The following is an 18,743-nucleotide window of genomic DNA, read 5'->3' as shown; positions in this document are numbered from 1 at the left end:
CGCTCTTCCCAAGATGGAGTAAATCCTAGATAAATTTGCTGCTTCCTCAGTTCAATACAGCATCTCATGCAGCTTCTTGTTGTGCTGGCTGGCGTTCTCCTTACCATCTTTCCCTGGTTTGTTCCTCCTGTTCCAGTCTGTCACCTGCCTTAGTGAGTCAAAGAAGTAGTCTGCTTCATTTTGACTGATCACCTGGAAAAGGCCAAGCAATGAAAGGCAGAAAGGAGAGATTAGCAGATCATACAATGGTACTGCCTGTGCCAACATACACGAGCATCAGGCTGATTTTTCTTTTTTCCCCTGTCTAGAGTGAGAAAGCACAATTATGTCAGGAAAGACAGGCAAGGGGAAAGAAATAAATAGGAAGACAATGGCTTAAATTGTTTACATTTCAAATGGGGATTTTTATTGCATATTTGGTTGCTTTTTAATTTACAAGCTGCTTATTGAAGTCAAACTGAAGATGCCTACCTTATTCTTAGTTATCTCTTATTTGTAAAATATTGGTACATACTAGGTTCCTGTTTTCATGAACCTACCATGTAAGAAACTCCTTTTGCTTAGAACCATCTTTTGCTTTGATCACAGTTTCATAGAAGAGACCTCTTCAGCAAGGCAGCCCACCTAAGCTTCAGCTCAAGCAGCTCAAGCTTCTGAGAAACTAGAGAGCAATTGACTGGTCTGTCTTCTCTGGTTTTAGTACTGCCTTTGTACTGGTAGACTAATAGAAACTCTGCATCTTCATCCAGCCCCTTTGAGAGACTCAAAGTAATTGTCAGGTGCTAAAAGGTTGTGTCTAGATTGTGTTCTCTCAGTAAGACACAAGCAGTAATGAACCAGCTTTGTTGCTTGGCTTCATATATGGTTGCTTAGGTGGTCTGGTAAGAGAGGAGGGGGCAGTCTGGCTACCCTGCCACAGTCAAAAAGAGTTACCTTGTCTGCAATCTTCACAAAGAGGCTGAAACCTTCCCAGGAGCTCAGCTGCAATCTGGAAGCGATGTTCTGACACAGAGTCCGGATTTTGGTGTTTGTTCCCACATTAAATGTCTATGAGATAACAAGACTCTTGTTACGCAGAGAAGAGGAAGAAACAGGAACACTGAATGTCTTGGAACATGCTCCTGCATGAACACATCATGGCGGGTGAAATGGTCAAGGCTGGAAAAACAAGTAAGTTCTCACCTCTTCTGTTTCATTGGGGAAGCAGATCTTGTGTGAGATCTTAGTGTTGTTCTGTAAGATGGCCTCAACCTCCACAGGATGCGGTGCCCACTTCCTGGAGCCACTCCTGGAAATGCCACCACAAGAGAGATCAGTGTGGGGTGTTTAATCTTTGAGGAGCTGAACAACAGTATTCCACCCAAACAACAGACTCTATCCAAAATGCTAGTATTATGTGATGGGGCAGGCTCCACTGGACCTTCACCCCAAAGCATATTCACTGTATTAACAGCAAAAAACTGAGGGTCTATTAGCATGTGTATTAAAAGTCTGTTCTACTCTGCAAGAAGGTTGCATTAATAGGTTGCATCTTCCTAGTCAGTAGCATTACCCCTTTTATGTATTCAGCAGCATTTTTCATTACTGTGATTGGAGTATGAGGATTGTGGCCACAAGGAGAAATAAATTTTACTTAATTCTTGCAAAAATATGCATTCAGATACAAAATGAGTTACAGTTCAGGAGAAAAGTACCATAAAAGTTTGGAGGACTGCTAGAAGCATGACATTTTATGTAAGAGCTGGCATGTAATCACTGACTCAAGGAGTTTAAACTATACAATCCCAGTTCTTTGAAATTATACCTCAGAGCAGAGCAAAGGAACTGGCTGGCTGAGTCACGCAAAATCCTTGACACAGTTAAAAAGAGGACAAATCTAGCACATTACCTTCTGGGGCTGGTATTTTCCTGTCCTCAGTGGCACAGAGCAGGCTGTTTGGAGATTTTTATACACCGCAGCTTATGGGCCAAACTCCTCCCTCACATTGGGCCAGTCTCTCCAGAAGAGAGCTTGGTCTGGCATCCAGCTTTAGTTGTGTGGATTTGAAAGCTAGTTTTTTTCCATTAAATAAAGTAGCAGTTCCTTTTGGAGAAGGAAAGCCTGACTGTAACCAAGTTAAACAGCGTGCTTTGGTTCTGTGCAGGCACTGTAAGGAGTGTGGATCTACCCTACTCGGTCATCTGTTTCTGGACTTGCAGCAGAGAGAAGCCATAGGAGACCAAGGAAGTGCAGCAGCTTGGCTGGAGGGAAAGGGCTATCTCTCCTTGCAGCCTCAGCTAGGAACTCATTGCCAAGGCAAGTTCTGCTTAACACTCATCAGGGTGCTCGCTCGTTCCCAGGCCAGGAGTCTAAGGATGAAGCTGTAAAGCTGGAGGAAAAGGTGTACCCCAGGGCTCAGTTGGCTTCTGCTGTATGTATTGTAGGTCTGTCCTTTGAGCTGCCTGTTCTCCCCTTTCCAAAGAGAGTAGAATACTTACAGGGAGAAGTTGGACTAGATGATTATTGCAGGTCACTTTCAACTGCAATATTCTATTCAGAGCAGGTTTAATCATAGGATAATAACATTTGTCTTTGTTCCTCTTCCTATCCCCCAGACTTCATATCTGGGGCAGTTTAGCAGATAGAATTCTCCTCCCAGACAGCCCATTCTGCTTTTCCTTCTCTGTTTCCCCACTCTAAAGAAGCTCTGTACAGCTCAACAGGGCTTAAAGCATGAATAGCACATGATATAGGGAGGCAGGAAATTTTCAGTCTTCTCCATAGAAAAAAAACAATGAATAGCATTCCTTGCCATGCATTTTTCAGGCACTTCAAAGGTGAATTCAATGTGCAGTGACATTTTCCCAGCAGTGCCAAAACCCATCCACTGAAAGGGAGACAGCCACTGTGTTAGCATTCCTCTCAAGCCTGCCCCACAAGGCTCACAGACCAGAAGCAGGGCCCAGCCTAAAAGAAAGGGGAGGATGGAGGAACAGGAGGGAGAAATCATTGGGCAGCTTCTTTACTGAAGAGGTCTGTGGGAGGCACGTGGTAACTCACAGCAGCATCAAAAGGAGGAAGGCTGGGGTTAAGCTTTTTCTTGGAGTGTCAAGCCAGGTGATTCCAGAGCTGGAGGAATCTAGAGAAACCTTCCCCCTACAGTTCAGCTGAAGCTTCCTGAAATCCTGGTAGCCCTCCCACTCTCTCTGGTTGTGTCATGTTCATTATACCAACAAGTCATTCGGAAGCTCAGGAAGCACTGTGGTTTGGAGGACTTGTTGCTTCAACCCTCGCCTAGCGGACTGAAAAGTGCCTTGCTGTTAGCAGCCATGTAAGTGTCAGGGCTTTGCTCATTTGGGTTTCTACCAAGAATAGGAATTGTGTTGATCCTCTCTTCCCAGCATGGATCTGCTTTGCTTCACCATCAGAAAACTAAGAGAGCCATGTTAGTGCTCTGCAGATGTCAGTGACTTCAGTGATGGCACCCCGCTATGAGTATTTTCAGCTGCACATGTTGAATCTTAGTAGCACAGCTCTGTATACTGAGAGTCAACAAATTCAAGACTAATTGTCAGGCACGTGTAAGGGGGACGAGGATATGCTGCCTCACCAAAGGAAAGAAAGGTCAGGACCTCATCAGAACCAACACAGGATTTCATTTCAGCACCTTTAGGATGTTGAAATATTCAGCTCAGGGAGTCAAGTGATTATGTGTGATGCTGAACTTTTTAAAATGTTGCTGACTCCATGAAAGAAAGAAGTGAAACTGTGACACAGACCCCTTTTACTGGTTCAAAATTCAAGAGAATGCACAGATGCATTTAAGTTGCCCCGTGCATCTGGACTCCAATAGTGGCACGCTACCCCCTGGCTCATTTCTAGCGAGCCTGGTGTTATCCCCTTCCCCTTCAAACCTAGTTTAAAGCCCTGATTATAAGCCCTTCTAGCTCCTGGGCTAGAATCCTTCTCCTGCTTTGGGACAGGCATACCCCATCTGCCACCAGCAGGCCTGGTACCATGTAAACTGACCCATGGTCAAAGTCCCCATAATTCTGTTGCTGACACCAGTCACAGAGCCATGAATTAATTACTGAGATTTTTCTGATTTAACCGTTGTCATTGATTGTGACTGGCAAGAGGGACGCTACTTGGGCGCCTGAACCCTGAACCAGTCACAAGGCCCTGAAGTTCTTCTTGAATCCCCTCAGGCTTCTTGAAGAGATTTCCTCTTTGCCTACATGGAAGACTAATAGAGGATAGTAGTGGCAGGGTTGTACCAGACAAGTGAGTTTTCTGGTGAAGTCCCTCACCCTGGCCCCAGGGAGGCAGCAGATTTCCCTGTGAGTCTGGTCAGGTCGACATATGGGGCACTTTGTTCCCCTTAGGGTGGGGAATGCCAGATCCTTTACCTCATCACTGTCTGAATCCTCCGCCTGCACTCCAGGGCCAGTGTTTCTCTCTGACGTGTCTCCATGAACTTCTGGGCATGTTTCAGCAGTGACTTGCTGGGTGGGAACAGGCCAGTGCAGAGCCAAAGGAGCTGCCAGCCCTTGGTCACGCTGTACCTACGAACACAAAGCAAACGGTTCTGCTCTAGCCACATATAATTCTTTGTTTGACCACACACCAGCTACAGGGAAGAGAAACAAACACTCTCCCATAATGGTATGTACTGCTATTCAGCAGAGAGCTGCTAATCAACAGTGCTTTCTCACAGGATCTGGCAGCGATTTTCGGTGCAACAGCCACAGCCCATATGTGAAGACAATGCTAAATCCTGGTTGATAAATATTCATGACAGTTGCAAATCTCATGAATAAATATAAGCTCCAGTTTAACAGTCATCTTGGCAGCAGTGGCCTCAGTGCCATCCTCTTGGAAAGCTACTGTCCATATGCTGTTCAAGCTCACTTGTATCTGGATTGTGCCTTATCAGCTGTTCATATTCACCTGCCCTCTGTGCTAGCCAGCTTTGCTCAGGGCACAAGCACTTTGCTTGCAATTGACTTTCCCTCAAGTATGCTCCTCCTCTGAAAAATAAGCATGTAGATGGTATTGTGCAATGGGGTAGTTACAGTTCTTAAAACACACCAGATCAAGTTCGTACAATTTTCAGGCAGAAAGCCAGTTCATCCAGGTTATTCTGGACCTGTGAAATCTGCCAGTCAAAGTTCTTCTGGCATTTCACCAGTAAGAAAGGCTCTGCAACCCAGGAAGCGATTGGTCATTCTCCTTCAAAACCAGGAGCAGAACACACTTCAGCTGTGTCCCAGGAATTGCTCTGAAATGTTTAACGGTGTGAAGTGGTTTGTGGCTGGGAAAGTCAGCAGGTCTGCCTCTGAATGGGCACCAGACTGCTGAGTAAAAAGGTCTTCGCTTCCTTACTCCCATTTATTTCTCTAATTTTGCAGATGAAAACACGCTATTTTAATCCCACTCATAGATCTGTGGTGTTTGTGTCTATGTGAGAGCAGGACATGGTCCACAGTGCTGTAGCCTGGGAAAGATTTGTTGCTCTGGCTGTTCTAATGAAAACATATGGAAGTAGCTGCCTTTCAAGCATTGTTTCTTCCACATCAGTGACCCCTCTCAAAACAGTGACTAAATTGGTAGAGTGCATCAGGCATGGCACTGGCACCATGGTTACAGACTATGCATTAAATAGCCTGTAAGATTTACTGCACACAAGGAAATTTACCATTTAATAGTTATACACATAGTGAATGTTCACTAAGTTTAATATTTGTGGAACAGTAAGAAAGAAAAACAAACAGAAGCTCCTTCTCTAAGTTTTGCAGTGACACGATGCAGCTAGAAACACACCAGTTTTTTAATAATTAGTACTATTTTAAGCTTCTTTTTGCAATTCAGTTCCCCTCGAAGCAGGTCAAATTATCATTTTATGAGTGGGGAAAGAAAACACCAGCCTGTTTTAGAGACTTACACATAGGCAGGGCCCATGTAACCAATCTGTTCTGCAAGGCAGTTGTGTAAGCTAATTAACATAACTACTCAAAAGTATTTACTGGTGATAAAAGATCCAGTGTGAACTATGTGCTTATAGGGGGGAAATACTGTCACTGGGAAAATTTAAAACAAAGAGAGGGCTGGCAGAGCAGTCACTGAAAGCATGCAAGAACTTTATGTGGTGCCTTATTTACTCCACAGACTGCCTTGGGAGTAAGAAGGCTTTACTAACAACTTGCCTGCCTCACATCATACTGCAGAGATGAACATTGAATGCTGATGGGAGCAAAGCATCAGCTCAAGGGAGAAGAGCGACAGTCATGCTCTGTGGCCTCTCACTGGCTGTCAGTGGTCCAAAGTGCTCTACAAAGGTGTCCCCCACAGCACTGCCCAGAAAAACGAGGAAGGGAAGGTGTCACTCCAACATTAGGCCGTACTTCCCAGTTGCCTCCTCCCCACCACAGGTATAGCTGAGGTTCCTCATCACCACCTGCATTTGAGCCTGGCTCTGCAGAAGCAGGGTGCTTGCACCCAGGTGAGTACCTGTTTCTGTTCTCTGTCAGCTGCTTCATAATCTGACAGTAAATTTCATCCCGCAGGATCTCTTCCTGGATAGCTGCTACAAATATTTGGTCAGTGACTTCCACAGAGGAGTGCATCTGTTTTGAGGGATAGTCTCCCATAAATTTCATGATGGGTGAACGTACTGTTAAGAACAAAAGAAGGCCAATTTTGGAAGGTGAATGGGAAGTCTCATCTGAATCCTAACATGTTTGTGATTCTGTTGATGTCTAAGTGGCAGATACTGGGACAAGGGTCTGGTATATATTCCCTGCTTGTCCACTACCCCCTTTCCCTGTGCAGCAGTCAGTGCGTGGCTGTGATTTGTACTGTATTAACTGCTTGCTCTGGGCATATTAGCTACTGCTCTGGACAGTAGATCTCACTCACTCCTAAAGCCACATACTCAGTTCAGTGAGTCATCAGGAGTTGAGGAGCATTGGGAAGGAATAGGAACCTTTCCTCTGCAGATAAGGGAAACAGAATTGATAACCCCCTATCTTGATGTACATGTCTCCCCTATAAGGTGGTTGCAGTATTATTTCAATAGAGGAGAGTTTAGCAGAGGTAGCTAGCTCCTCCTTCTCCCGAATGCTCTCAGGTCCCAAAAAGAAGAGTGAAAGGATATCAATGAAGGCCTGACAAGCCAAATCACAAAGATCAGGGTCTGTGCATGCTCTCTTCAGCAAGGGTTGTTTCAAGGGCTCCTTAGAGTGTGCCCATAGTTGACTGCGCCCACGGGATTTTTGGAGAACAGCTTTGCTGATGGATTCCTTCTCAGGAGTCCTGAATGAAGACAAAGACAAGTGCAGGCAACACAAAATTACTGGATCGATATTGCTATGAATACAGGAGGTCACTATCACAAAGACATCTCTCTAGTCATGTTCTTTCTCAAAACAATTATCTCCTATCTTCTTTGATTATTCACATCAACAAGCAGAACGCAGTTTCTTGTAGATCCAGAAGGTAGAAGGCTTGAAAAAAGAACATAGGTTTTAGAAGACTAATTTTTCCCTTACTGTCAAGGCCTGAAATGTTGTGTATCCTCACTAACTGGTAAGTGCTGAAGAAAGGGTGAGAAGTAAGAATAGAGCCTGCTGGAAAGAAGTAAGTCCAGCTGGGGTTCTTCTACCCTTACCATTTCTGCAGGTAACAGATACAAATAAGCCTTGTGCCAGAAACACTTAATTAAATTAAACAATTAAGTCACACTTAATTACATGGAACAATTGGCATCCCAATCCGAAAAGGGAGATGCCATTACATCCTAGTCTTTAAGTATCACTGAAGAGCAGTAAGAACCTTCCTAGAGTGCACACTACACAGCTTCACCTGAAGTGTTCATAGGAGAACTCCTCTAAGGTGTAAGGCTTCACTTTGAGATCTTCTTCATCAGGGTCATCCATGTAGGAATTCTGTGAAGCTGTCCTCCTCTGGTCTGGAGACATCATTAGCAAACTCTGGAATGAATAGCCACTTAGAGATGTTATATGGACACAGGTCTCTGCACAGATTGCAGGTGTTACTCAGCATATATGCATTAACAGTGTTCGCTAAATTGGGTACTCTGTGCAAGAGGAGACTTTCTATCCCCTAAGCAGATCTTCAGAGACTCAAGAAAGGCTTTGGAATAGTTGGCTTATAAAAGTAATTTCCATAGACGAAACAGTAGTGGATGTGTATGTGATTATCCAAAGCACAACACTTGTGAAAAATCCACATGCCTATTACTAGTTTGTTTTCCCCCCACTTTTTCAGCTTTTTACTTATTAGTACTGTATGCAACATGGTGAATCTCCAAAACTGAAGACAAAAATGTTGTCAGAGTGATCGATGGGAAACCTTGACTCTCTCAAAAAACATATTCTTTTAAAGTAACTTGCTGCACTTAGAGCTTCCCTTGAGATGTATGATCACCAATCGAGCCTGGTGTGAATGCAGGAAAATTCAACTGCACACCCATTTCCAGTAATTGCTACAAATTCCAGGCACTGAAATCCCTAATGGTGAACAGACTGTTTTTTTGAGTCATTACTTTTGGGCAAGTGCAGTCTTCTCCATAGAGTTTTGGCTAGGTTTAGTTTTGTTTTCAGACAGGACAGAATGAAATGCTTTGCTTCAATGGGAGGTACAGAACTTGTCTGGCTTTGGAGCAACAACTGACTTCCAGTTATAAATTTAATCATATTTAACACTGTTATAATTTATCTTCTAGTCTCTTCAAAGAAAGTGCTCAGCTTGTCTTACCAGCACTTGACTAGAGGGTTTTGTGAGAGAAGGAATGATGTAGATATCTTCCAAAAATACATTCCCTGCTTTGCCTGTCCTTTCATTCTGGGCACAGATCCAGCCAGAGTTTGCATCCAGCCTTTTGTCTTCGGTGAAGATTAGCAAGTCCCCCTTCTTGAAGGACAGGATGGCGGGGTCTTCTGGGAAAGAGAATAAGGGAGTACTGTTCAGGCTTGACAGTCAAAGAAAATGAAAAGGGATTGCAACGTGAAAGACAAGGGAATTATGTTTTGAAGGCCTGACTTCAATTAGCAGTAGTAAGTGATTTGGGTAAATACAGCTAATTATCTAGTAACGCTTCAGAAAAATCACATTTCCTCTGACAGCCTGATTTTGATGCACTGAGGACAATAGCAAAATTACTTGATTCAAATGGATGTTGACCTTGTGTCTAGAACTGGCAGCAAAGCATATAAAGAAACTCAGTAGCTGTAAGTAGGTGAAGTTAATGTTTACTTTTAATTCCCTCTTGTCTGTTCCAGCCAACTATATTCCACAGAAAATTCCAGTTTACCACCTCTCTGAAATTCTTCTGGAAAGTATTTCCAGGGAGCCTAGATCCAGTTTCCTACTATAAGCAGGCTGAGTTGTTGGACACTGTACTATCTAAGTAAAATATGCAAAGAAGTAGAAGGAGGAAGGAGAAGTAATCTGTATGCAAAAACATTGCTGTGCTGATGATCACTAAGCGTCCCTCCTGGAGCAAAGGGACTCTTGCTGAAGTTCTCCCTCTTCTCTTTGAGCTCTTTCAAATCAGTGTTGTCTGTTCTCTCAGGATTTCTTCCCTACTCTGTAGAGAAGTTGTAAGACTTACCTTGGGATTTTTTCTCCTGCATTGCCACAGCGAATCGCGATCTCTTCTTCAGTCCTTCCAGGAACATGACTACCAGTTCAGCAATGACAACACTGTTTACAGATGTCAGGACAAACTCCTCGGCACGAAGTGTGATGAGAGTACAACTCTGTCCAAATGTCTTCACTGCCCTATGTATTATTGAACAGTTTGTTACCAGAGCATCTGAGAAACCTGCAGACCCACCTGCAATTACAGCCAAGGCACCTACACCTCCTTGCAGACAACTCCCAGTGAGTACTGGTAGTTCTTTATTTGCCTTCTCATGAGTTGGTAGGTGTGAAGGACTGAAGTGGTTCAGGTTCGTGCTGGACTCCATCATGTTTGTACAAAAGTGCTTCATTATAGAATGAGTAACTGGGCAACTGATTAAACCTGTGACAGTCCTCACAGGGGTATTTTTTGTGTGTGTAAGACCCTAATCACTGAGTGATCTGATGCAAGGATGTATGCCCTGAGCAAGCCAATGGTTTCCCTTTTTCCCTCAGTTATCCTGTTCAGGTCCATCACACCTGAGATGCGTATAAACTCCCAACATGCATAACAGATGATGGCTTAATTACATTAGTTATTTGGGTCATTCTTGTCTTGATGCATGTCTGTGCTTCCTTACACCTTTCTGACTTAGCAGAATCAGCTGGGAAGATTCAGCCATTTCAGTGTTTCCTTTGCAGGCTGCTCAGAACATGTCCGTTTGTTTCCCAGACTGAGGCTAAACCATACTTCCAGGCTCAGATCAAACCGCCAAGGGGGGCAGCAGAGAAAGTACACCTCCCCCCCTGCATGGAATACCCTTTCTGAGTATGGGCAGAGAAGCTTTTTTTAGATCTTGTCTTTCTGGGGCACTCACCTGTTGGTGTGGATGCCAGTTATCTCTGGGAAGGTCAGCTCAAGGAGCCGCTTTTCTGACTCATCCAAGAAACAGATACCTTTCCAATTTACAGCAACAATGAAGTGGTTCTTGGGCAAGCTGGGACCTGAAAATGCAGAAAACAACTTCTTATCAATGCTATACAAGTCCTTCTCTACAGATTATATAGCTGTCCTCTACTCCCAGGTATTACCTGAAAACTTAGTGACTTCAAAGAACCGGGAAAAAAGCAAAGGCCACTGAAAGCGAGCAAAATCTACAAGTTGTTCCTTCACAGTCTGACGCGAGAGACGGTCCTGTGTGTATGGGGCCTGTGGTTTAAAAAGATACTTAAGGTTTTCTCAGTAAAATCTGGTTTGCATGATCTGCAGACAACAAAGAGCAAGCCCGATCCCAGAGATTCCCAACAGCCCTCAAGGCTACCTGGAGAAAGTCAAATCAGGAACAGTCTCCAGGGGCCTAAGCCACATGCAGCTGAGGCTGCCCACAGGCATGTAGCTTACATATTTCCCCCAACTCCCCCCTGACTGATCTGTTCGGAGTCTAACACTCTTTGGGTGCTATAATTGAGGTAATCTGTTTCCAGATGAAAACCAATACTCCATCCCATGCCCATCCTGACTCAACTGTCAGATGGGAGATAGAGAGCCTGAAAAGATACTCTATTCAGAGATTTAAATATACTTTTTCATTCTGCCCCCCTGTCGGGTCCCATATGGAAGAGTGAGTGGAAAGGTTCTCTGCTCCCCTAATTAACTATTTGGGAAATATAAACTGAGATGTTTTTCCTTCTTCACCCAACAGACTATTCATAAATGGAAATGGTGGAAAAAAGCAGAAGCTGGTGTTTGAGAGTGGTTACCCAGCAATGCCAGACAAACCTCTTACCTTAGCATGTGCATAGGTTATAAGGCTCACCCACTTTTCCAGGGGCTTTGACTTCAGCTGTTTTGCTGGAATACAGTCATGGAGTACCTTCTGCACAAGTTCATTGTGGATGGAATCTCCAAATTGAATGTAACAATATTTTGCACCGATCTCCACCAAATCCTCCTCCTGAAACAATCAATCTATTAAACAAGACCTAGGAAAATGTTGCAAAGTCCAGACAGCCTCGTTCAATCTTGAATCCATTTTAGGAATAGGATTTTCTTCATTTTTGTCTGGATAACTCTCGACAGTCATACAGCATAAGGGGAGATGATCTTCACACAGTCATAGCACCAAAGAGATAATTAGCAAAGATATTTTAGAAGGACCTCTGTTGCCCTTTTGGACATGCCTCCAGGTGCCACATGAACTGAAAGTTGCAGAAATAAACCAAAATGAATTGCAGCTGCCAGTCTGGCCACTGGCACAACCACCTGGACAGGATTTGTCAATTAAGAAGGGAAGGGTTGACCACAGCTGCTTAAAAACTGCATTCATCTTCCTGGTTTTTTATGTGGAAAATGTTAATACAGTTTTGTCTCTCCAGGAGGATGAATAAGGAGACCCACCTTCTCACAGCGGTACTCTCCAAACCGGATGCCGCGAATGACTTGGTGGTAAATGAGATCAGTGCTGATAGGATCCTCCTGGGAGTTGTGCCAGGGGGTGAAGATTTCCTTGCGGAAGTAGAGCCGCCAAGGTGCATTGCGTTCGTGTGTGCCCCGTTCCTTCACTAGCTGCTCGCACTGAGAGATGGCATCCAGGACATGATCTCGTCCCCCACCCAGTGACCAGACCTAGGACAAAGGGACACTGCGTTTTATGGTATGCCTGCTTTGGATCTGAGGGAAGGACAAAAAAACCCAAACCTCCTGGTCTCTGGACAGCAAGAAAAACTCCGAAAAGGTAAGCAGATGATGTGCAAGTTGTACTTTGGTGAATGTATTTTTATGTGTAAGGGATGGTATTGGGAAAAATAAGTTGGGAGTTAAAGCAGCTCTGGTTTGCAATTTTCTATTTGTTGCCATGTACTTTGCTTATTGCCTGTATATTCCCTTAGGCACACATGCCAGTGTTGCCGTAATCCAAAAAAAATGCCATCTCTGAATTAATTTCTTTGCTGTTGATTCCAAACTCTGAGAATCAAGATGTGATCCTGATGTGTATGTCTGTTTTACAGCATTACTGTAGAAAAAAGTGAAGGGAAGGAGAGGTTAAAATGCCAGCATGTGAGCTAACAGCAGCAGCCCTGGCAAGGATCTTAGCTTTCAATGCCACATGATAGGGGCTGCATCTGCAGCACTGTAACACAGAACAAGAAAGTAATGTGCAGCAATGCAGATGGGAAATAAGTCTTTGAGCAGAGATCTCTAGTGTGTGAAACCTGCCAGTTTCCCCCTGCCTCAGCAGTTCTGCAGTGCTGCATGCATGACGAGCAGGTGGGATCTCAGAACATGGGGGAGACCACAGTGCTCCTCTGCCCAAGCATGGTAGCAGGGACACTGGTTGGTTATGTGACCTGGCAAAGGAAACCTTATAGGCCTGTAGCAGGAATTGCTAAGTGGCTAGCCGCAGAAAGGCAGAATAGGATTATCACGTCCTGGGATTCAGAACTGATTTGGTTTGAGTGCAGGAGTGGGATGGTGCTTCCAGCAGTCAGAGGGAATCCTCAGTGAGGCTGAGTGGACAGCAGCAACTCCACAGAAAGAAAAGGGAGTTCTACTTTTCTACACTTTACCTTATCAAACACAGCAATGTAGAGCGAGAAACCAAACACATCCTTCAGCGTGGTCTTATCTGCTATGAACTGACAGATCTCTTTGGCAGTGGAAGCAGAGTCTGCAGGGACAGTGATGCTTTGGCCATTCATCAGGGTGACATTAAACATAATGGGTTTCTTCTGTTTTGTTGCCTGTAAGTTAGGGTTAAATGAGAGAAATAAATTATGGGTAAACCTTATTTTTCTGTGAAGAATCAAGAAAGCATTTAGATTTAAGAGCTCCACACACTATACACCCTAGTCAACTATCCGTAAGTGTATTTCCAATGCCCACACAGCTTCTTCAATGCGTCACGAGTCTTAAATATAAATTATATCCCTGGAGCAGCACTAGCCTCAAGTTCTCTCCTCCCCACTGCTCAGGGGAGGTGATCATCACACAAAAGTGTAGACTGATAGACTTCTGAGCCTTATTTGGCTTGACTGGGTACAGTTTTACATGTATCAGTGAGGAGATGGCCTGCAGCAGGTACTTTGTTCAAGGAGATTGTTAGGCAATTGGGTCACTCAGATTTAGGAAGAAATTGAACTGAGGCCTTCACTTGAAGGGGGTATATGTGTGTGACTTCTAAGTATTAGGGTGACATTTAAAAGAAGGGGAAGGATAATATAGCCCTATCATACACATTCATCTTTCCATTTTAAAAGCATAAACCCTGCTCAGTTCTTTCTACAAATGATCATCAGAGCTTCCCTCAGGATGTGGTTCTGGCCCGTGGCCCCTGGGTGAATGGAGATACCTCCCTGCAAATCATATGTTGCAGCTTTTAATTTATATTTTCCACTGGATTTAGCTTAACTGAATAGCTAGAAGAGATGTATCTAAGAAGCTGCCCTGACCAAGACACTTGGTCTGCAATCCCCTTGTGCAATTGATTTCCATTATTTGACTTAGGAAGATCTATTAGCATAAGTTTGTAAACAAAATCCTGTATAAAATAGCACAGCTCAATATAAATAAGCAAAAAGGGAGCTGCTACCTGAAGTTCCAGCCAGCTTGGAGGTTCAGTCCGTGCTCCATTGACATAGGTCCGTCTTAGACGTTCAGCACAGTATGGTGCATAACCTGTGGGCCCATGGTGGATGAAATTCAACAGGTACTATATGCACAGAACATAAGAAAGAGTTAGAAAACACTAATCCTCATAAAACATAAGAAGCTGTCTGCAGCTGATATACTAGAGTCATCAATGAGCTTACAGTTCATCGGAAAGTATTAAAGGTTAGGCTTGGAATTAATGTTTTGAAAAAGGAGGTTTGAGACACCAAGTTTTCCCTCATTCTGCAGAGCTTTCAGTCTAAAGAGGAAAACTTGTGTCAGTCCATTCACTATGTTTAACTACGTGATAAATATTAGACAGTGGAGACTTTATTCTTATGATTAGGTTAGAGCAAGGGTTAGTGTTTCCAATTGAAAAACCTGAAGTCTTTGTACATTTATATGAATAAAGGTACTGGGAAGATGGCTAATTGCAGGTTAGGACTGATGATGGTGGTTACTTTTAGATTTAATAAGTTCTCTGGCAATATCAGGAGTTGAAGTCCATGATTAAGATTGGGCATTGGATGAGAATGATTGGATAAACTGAATTTTTGGAGTTCATATGGCTCTAATATCTTGGATGATGTGGTGTAAGCATGGACGTGTACTTAGTGCGAGCATGGGTCAGTCACCTGGTTATCTTAATGATTAAGAGTATTCCTAGAGATAGGGTTTGGACGTGTCTAATGAATCTGCATGGTTTGCAGGTTTGTTCCAGGTAGCATCCATTTAGCAGCATTTATGATTAGATTAATCCTGGATTAATCATCAGATGAATCATTTGAGCTAGGTTGTCAATAAAGCAAGGCTGAAGATTCAGGCATGTCTATAGATTCTGGTTTCCTCTAAGGTCTGGGAGGAAGGCTGATGTCAAGTTAGAGCCATGGATTGTTGGTTGTATTTTGGGTTTTTTTTCCTGTGATGAAGTGGATTTATCATCCATTTAAATTTGGAAATTAATGAATGATGAATGCTGAAGAAGACCAAATCTCTATTGGATTTTGTAGGGCTTGGAGATGTAGGGTAAGAATTGACAAAATAAGGGGGGTGATTTTACACTGGCCTCCTGAATATATTAATCACTAGGATTGTAACTGGAGACACCTTTTAAATGTTGGAAAGGCAGAACTGGAAAGGTTAAAATTTTCCAGATTCTTTGCAGGCTACAGATCTAAAATGAGGAGGGTGATCAATAATAGAATCCAACTCGGATGAATTAAATGTGAGTACAGCAATCATTAATTTAAATTCCCAGATAAGCATATGAGATGAGATGGTTTCTGCTAAAATCACAGCACCAGCTGCTATGGCAGTTATATGGCTATCCGTGTCAAGACATCAAAATACACAAGAAACCAAATCAGCTAGAGCATTTAAGCTGCTCTAGGAGAGGATAGTAGTGTACCTTCACAAATGTGTCTGAAGGAGGAAAGCAACCAAGGCAAAGTGACAGAAGGATCCAGCCTCGAGCATAGCTGCTCCTGTTGCTGTTTTCAGTGAGTTGTTTGCAAATCTGGCAATAAATTTCATCTCTGTAATAAAACACATGAAAGCAACAGATAATGATTCACTGCCTGAACTGTCTTTGGCTACATTTCCACTGTGTGCTTGGCGTGACTGCAGCATGATGAAGTAGGCCTGAGCTAGGATACCACCTGTAATGTACCACAGGAAATAACCGTGTCTTTGGCCTTTGCAAGAAAAGGCTCAAGGTATACTTAGTGCCCTTTGCCACCCCTTGTTACTCAAGCAGTTCAAGTGTGATTCCCATGCTGGATTAGCTCCTGTGACAAGCAGGGGGAACTGTGCAGGGATAACAACTGCTGTGTCACCCAGCTGTGAAATGGCATTGCTGAGCCTCCCCATGAAAACTTGCTCTAAGCTCTCTACAAAATGTGGCTTGTACCTTGTGGCTCCTGTCTGTCTGCTCATATGTTGGTTTTGATAAGGGTAGGGGGATATCTGCTTAGATTTATATTTTTAGTAAACTTGGAGTGAGTCCTTGGACAGGAATGGAGGAAAGGGTGCTTCAGATTGAGCTTCTGAAAATGCAAGTTGCCTGCAGCAGGGACATATGGGAAACAGATGAAAAATCTGCATATAAATGAAGCTGCTATTTAAAAATAATCTTACATTTTCTGGAATTTTGGAACACACATTTGGCAGGTCTGATGTGGGAGGACACAAGGCGGATGAGGTTTTTGTTTCCAGATAGGACATATGATGAAACGAAGACCAAGGGAGTAAATACTTAGCCTGTGTGATACATTGATTGAGGGCAATTTTTGCCAGCTGAGGATCTGCTTTGGGGAGCATCTTGACTGAAACAAAGCAACTATGTAGAGAGGAATGCAGCTTATGACTGAGGTCAGGGCAGGGTCTGTCCCTATGGGCTTTGTTACAGAAAAGTGTGGCATAAGCTAAAATGGGCTAAAATGGAAGAGAGAATTCACAGGGTCAGGTCAGAACCAACCACGTTCTGTCTTATCCTCACACCATGCTTAGCCTAAGGTCCAGCCTCACACCACTTGTAAGCAGGATTTCTTCTTCTAGTGACTGATGTACTCAGCAAGCCAAGACCTTAAACTGTCTCTGATTTGGGGATGTTGCTTGAGGGCTCATCAACAGGCTATTGGGAATCTGAGGTTATGAACACCTCTCATGCACCTAGTGTGTATGAACTCCATATTTCTTACTCTCCTGAGTGTTTCTTCTCCCTCATACGAGGGTTGTTCCACTTTCAGATGGTTTTGGGTTCCAGCCCTGAGCTCTGCCTCCATTGCATATCTATGGGGTATTTAGAAAGCCATACATGGAGGCAGCTGACCTAAACTGCAACATGAAGATACCAGAAAAGGCTGTAAGGGAGTTATCTGTCTCCTCTTATAAAGCTGAACCATCCTCCAAAGAGGTGTGTGACCTTGCAGTCTCAGTTCAATGTGGCTAGCTTGGGCTTTCAGTCAGGAATCCCCAGAGATAAATGTGAGACATTCCAGCATTTGGAAAATGCCCCATGACTGTGGAAAGGCGATGCTGGATTTCGTTGATGTAATGGGTGCCCAGTCCCAGAAAGGAGGTACAGATTTCCTACCTGATGGCAGGACGCAGGATTGCACTGCCAATAATGAAGTGCACTTTTTCTAGGTTGGACATAGGCCTATCAGAGATTGAGTTGTCCTCTTGCAAAGCCTCTTCTCTGCCTCTTAGCTGGTCTGTCACCTGAAAGAAACCAAGCAGAACCCCAGAGTGCTCTAGAAACCTCCCCTCTTACCAAGCAGCTTTCCCAGAAATGAGGGACATTCCTTCTATATCGTTCTGGATAAAACTCTTTCTATTCAGTGGAGGAACAGCTTGGAACAGGCCATATTTCTCTCTTCCTTCTCAAGCTAACTTATAAAATGAAGTGTTACAGCACTATTACTAACTAGGAGAACTTTCTTGTACTGTCCTGTACAGCCCTTTGCACATGGTGTTCTCAGTCTGCTCAGGGCTTTCGGCAAAGTGTTGCCCTGTGTTCTGGGGTCACTCTCCAGCAGGAAGGGATGGAGTTAATCTGCCAGAGAATGAATGACAGCAGTGCACATGGGGATAGTTTCAGAAGAACAGTATACCAGTTATCTTGTACACAGGGCTGAGCTGGCTTGGCAGGGAACATCTTCCCAGCATGGAGGTTGCTGTCATAGAACATCTGGTGAAGACAGGGTTCCAGACAAGAAGACTTAGGGGAAGCAATTTATCTCCATCTCTTACCTTCCCTGTCAACTTGGATGACCGTTTCAGCTTCAGGGAAGAGATCCCCTTTGAAATCTTGTTATCCTTTCTGCTTTCTCTCTACAACACACATTACCATTATAGGAAGTTAGTTTAATGTACAGCAAAAATGGTTCATTAAGGACAGAAAGATGCTCAAATTGGAAATGTTTTTGTTTTGTTTCCTACTGCTGTAGTGTCCTTTCAGGACTGACAGGGCCCTTTTACACTTCTAGCATTTCAAGTACAGTAGCATGAAAAGGTTTCTTTGCTTTTCTCACTCTTGGTAGAACAGGACAGAAACTAAAGCAATGAAATGAACAAACAAACAGAGCCTGCTCCTCTCACCATATCTGGGCTGTCATTCCTGAACTGGACCTGGTTTTTCCTGCCAAGTGTATCATATATTTGTGTCATCACGGAGCCGCTCTTGGTGGTGGCATTCTTGGCAAACAGTGCTGGCTCTGGCAGGTCCCCCATGAATCTCAAGATGATAGTCCACACAACCAGAGAAGCCTGTAGTGGCAGAAAGCACAGTCAGACACTGCCAAGAGAACCAATGGCCTCATGCCATTTCTGCCTGTTTAGATTTAGATAAAAGCATTTTCTATCTTTACCCAGTGCAAGTTGTTAAAATTCCCATCTCCTTCTGCCATTTACAACTGGAGTTTACTTTCATGTCAAACAACATGAGAGCAACATTCACAACACTCTATG

General features: G+C 43.7%; 1 protein-coding gene across 1 annotated transcript in view; it reads right to left on the bottom strand.

Moving 5' to 3' along the window:
• Positions 1-18,743, bottom strand: part of MYO7B (myosin VIIB) — a gene marked incomplete at its 5' end in the record, with an annotated part of 39,056 nt that overhangs the window by 4,391 nt on the left and 15,922 nt on the right. Inside the window, 19 exons of the mRNA XM_010012064.1 lie at positions 105-192; positions 934-1,047; positions 1,183-1,288; positions 4,390-4,545; positions 6,491-6,644; positions 7,137-7,294; positions 7,844-7,971; positions 8,759-8,940; positions 9,615-9,784; positions 10,504-10,630; positions 10,718-10,835; positions 11,413-11,580; positions 12,024-12,251; positions 13,193-13,366; positions 14,215-14,334; positions 15,682-15,808; positions 17,368-17,495; positions 18,027-18,107; positions 18,375-18,542. Coding sequence (XP_010010366.1) covers positions 105-192; positions 934-1,047; positions 1,183-1,288; positions 4,390-4,545; positions 6,491-6,644; positions 7,137-7,294; positions 7,844-7,971; positions 8,759-8,940; positions 9,615-9,784; positions 10,504-10,630; positions 10,718-10,835; positions 11,413-11,580; positions 12,024-12,251; positions 13,193-13,366; positions 14,215-14,334; positions 15,682-15,808; positions 17,368-17,495; positions 18,027-18,107; positions 18,375-18,542 — 2,695 coding nt within the window. The remainder of the gene's footprint in view (positions 1-104; positions 193-933; positions 1,048-1,182; positions 1,289-4,389; positions 4,546-6,490; positions 6,645-7,136; positions 7,295-7,843; positions 7,972-8,758; positions 8,941-9,614; positions 9,785-10,503; positions 10,631-10,717; positions 10,836-11,412; positions 11,581-12,023; positions 12,252-13,192; positions 13,367-14,214; positions 14,335-15,681; positions 15,809-17,367; positions 17,496-18,026; positions 18,108-18,374; positions 18,543-18,743) is intronic.

Source organism: Nestor notabilis, unplaced genomic scaffold (assembly GCF_000696875.1).
Source record: "Nestor notabilis isolate BGI_N333 unplaced genomic scaffold, ASM69687v1 scaffold9993, whole genome shotgun sequence".
In the NCBI taxonomy this organism is placed as follows: Eukaryota; Metazoa; Chordata; class Aves; order Psittaciformes; family Psittacidae; genus Nestor; species Nestor notabilis.
The sequence above is the reverse complement of the archived record's forward strand: the minus strand, read 5'-3'. Positions and strand labels throughout refer to the sequence as shown.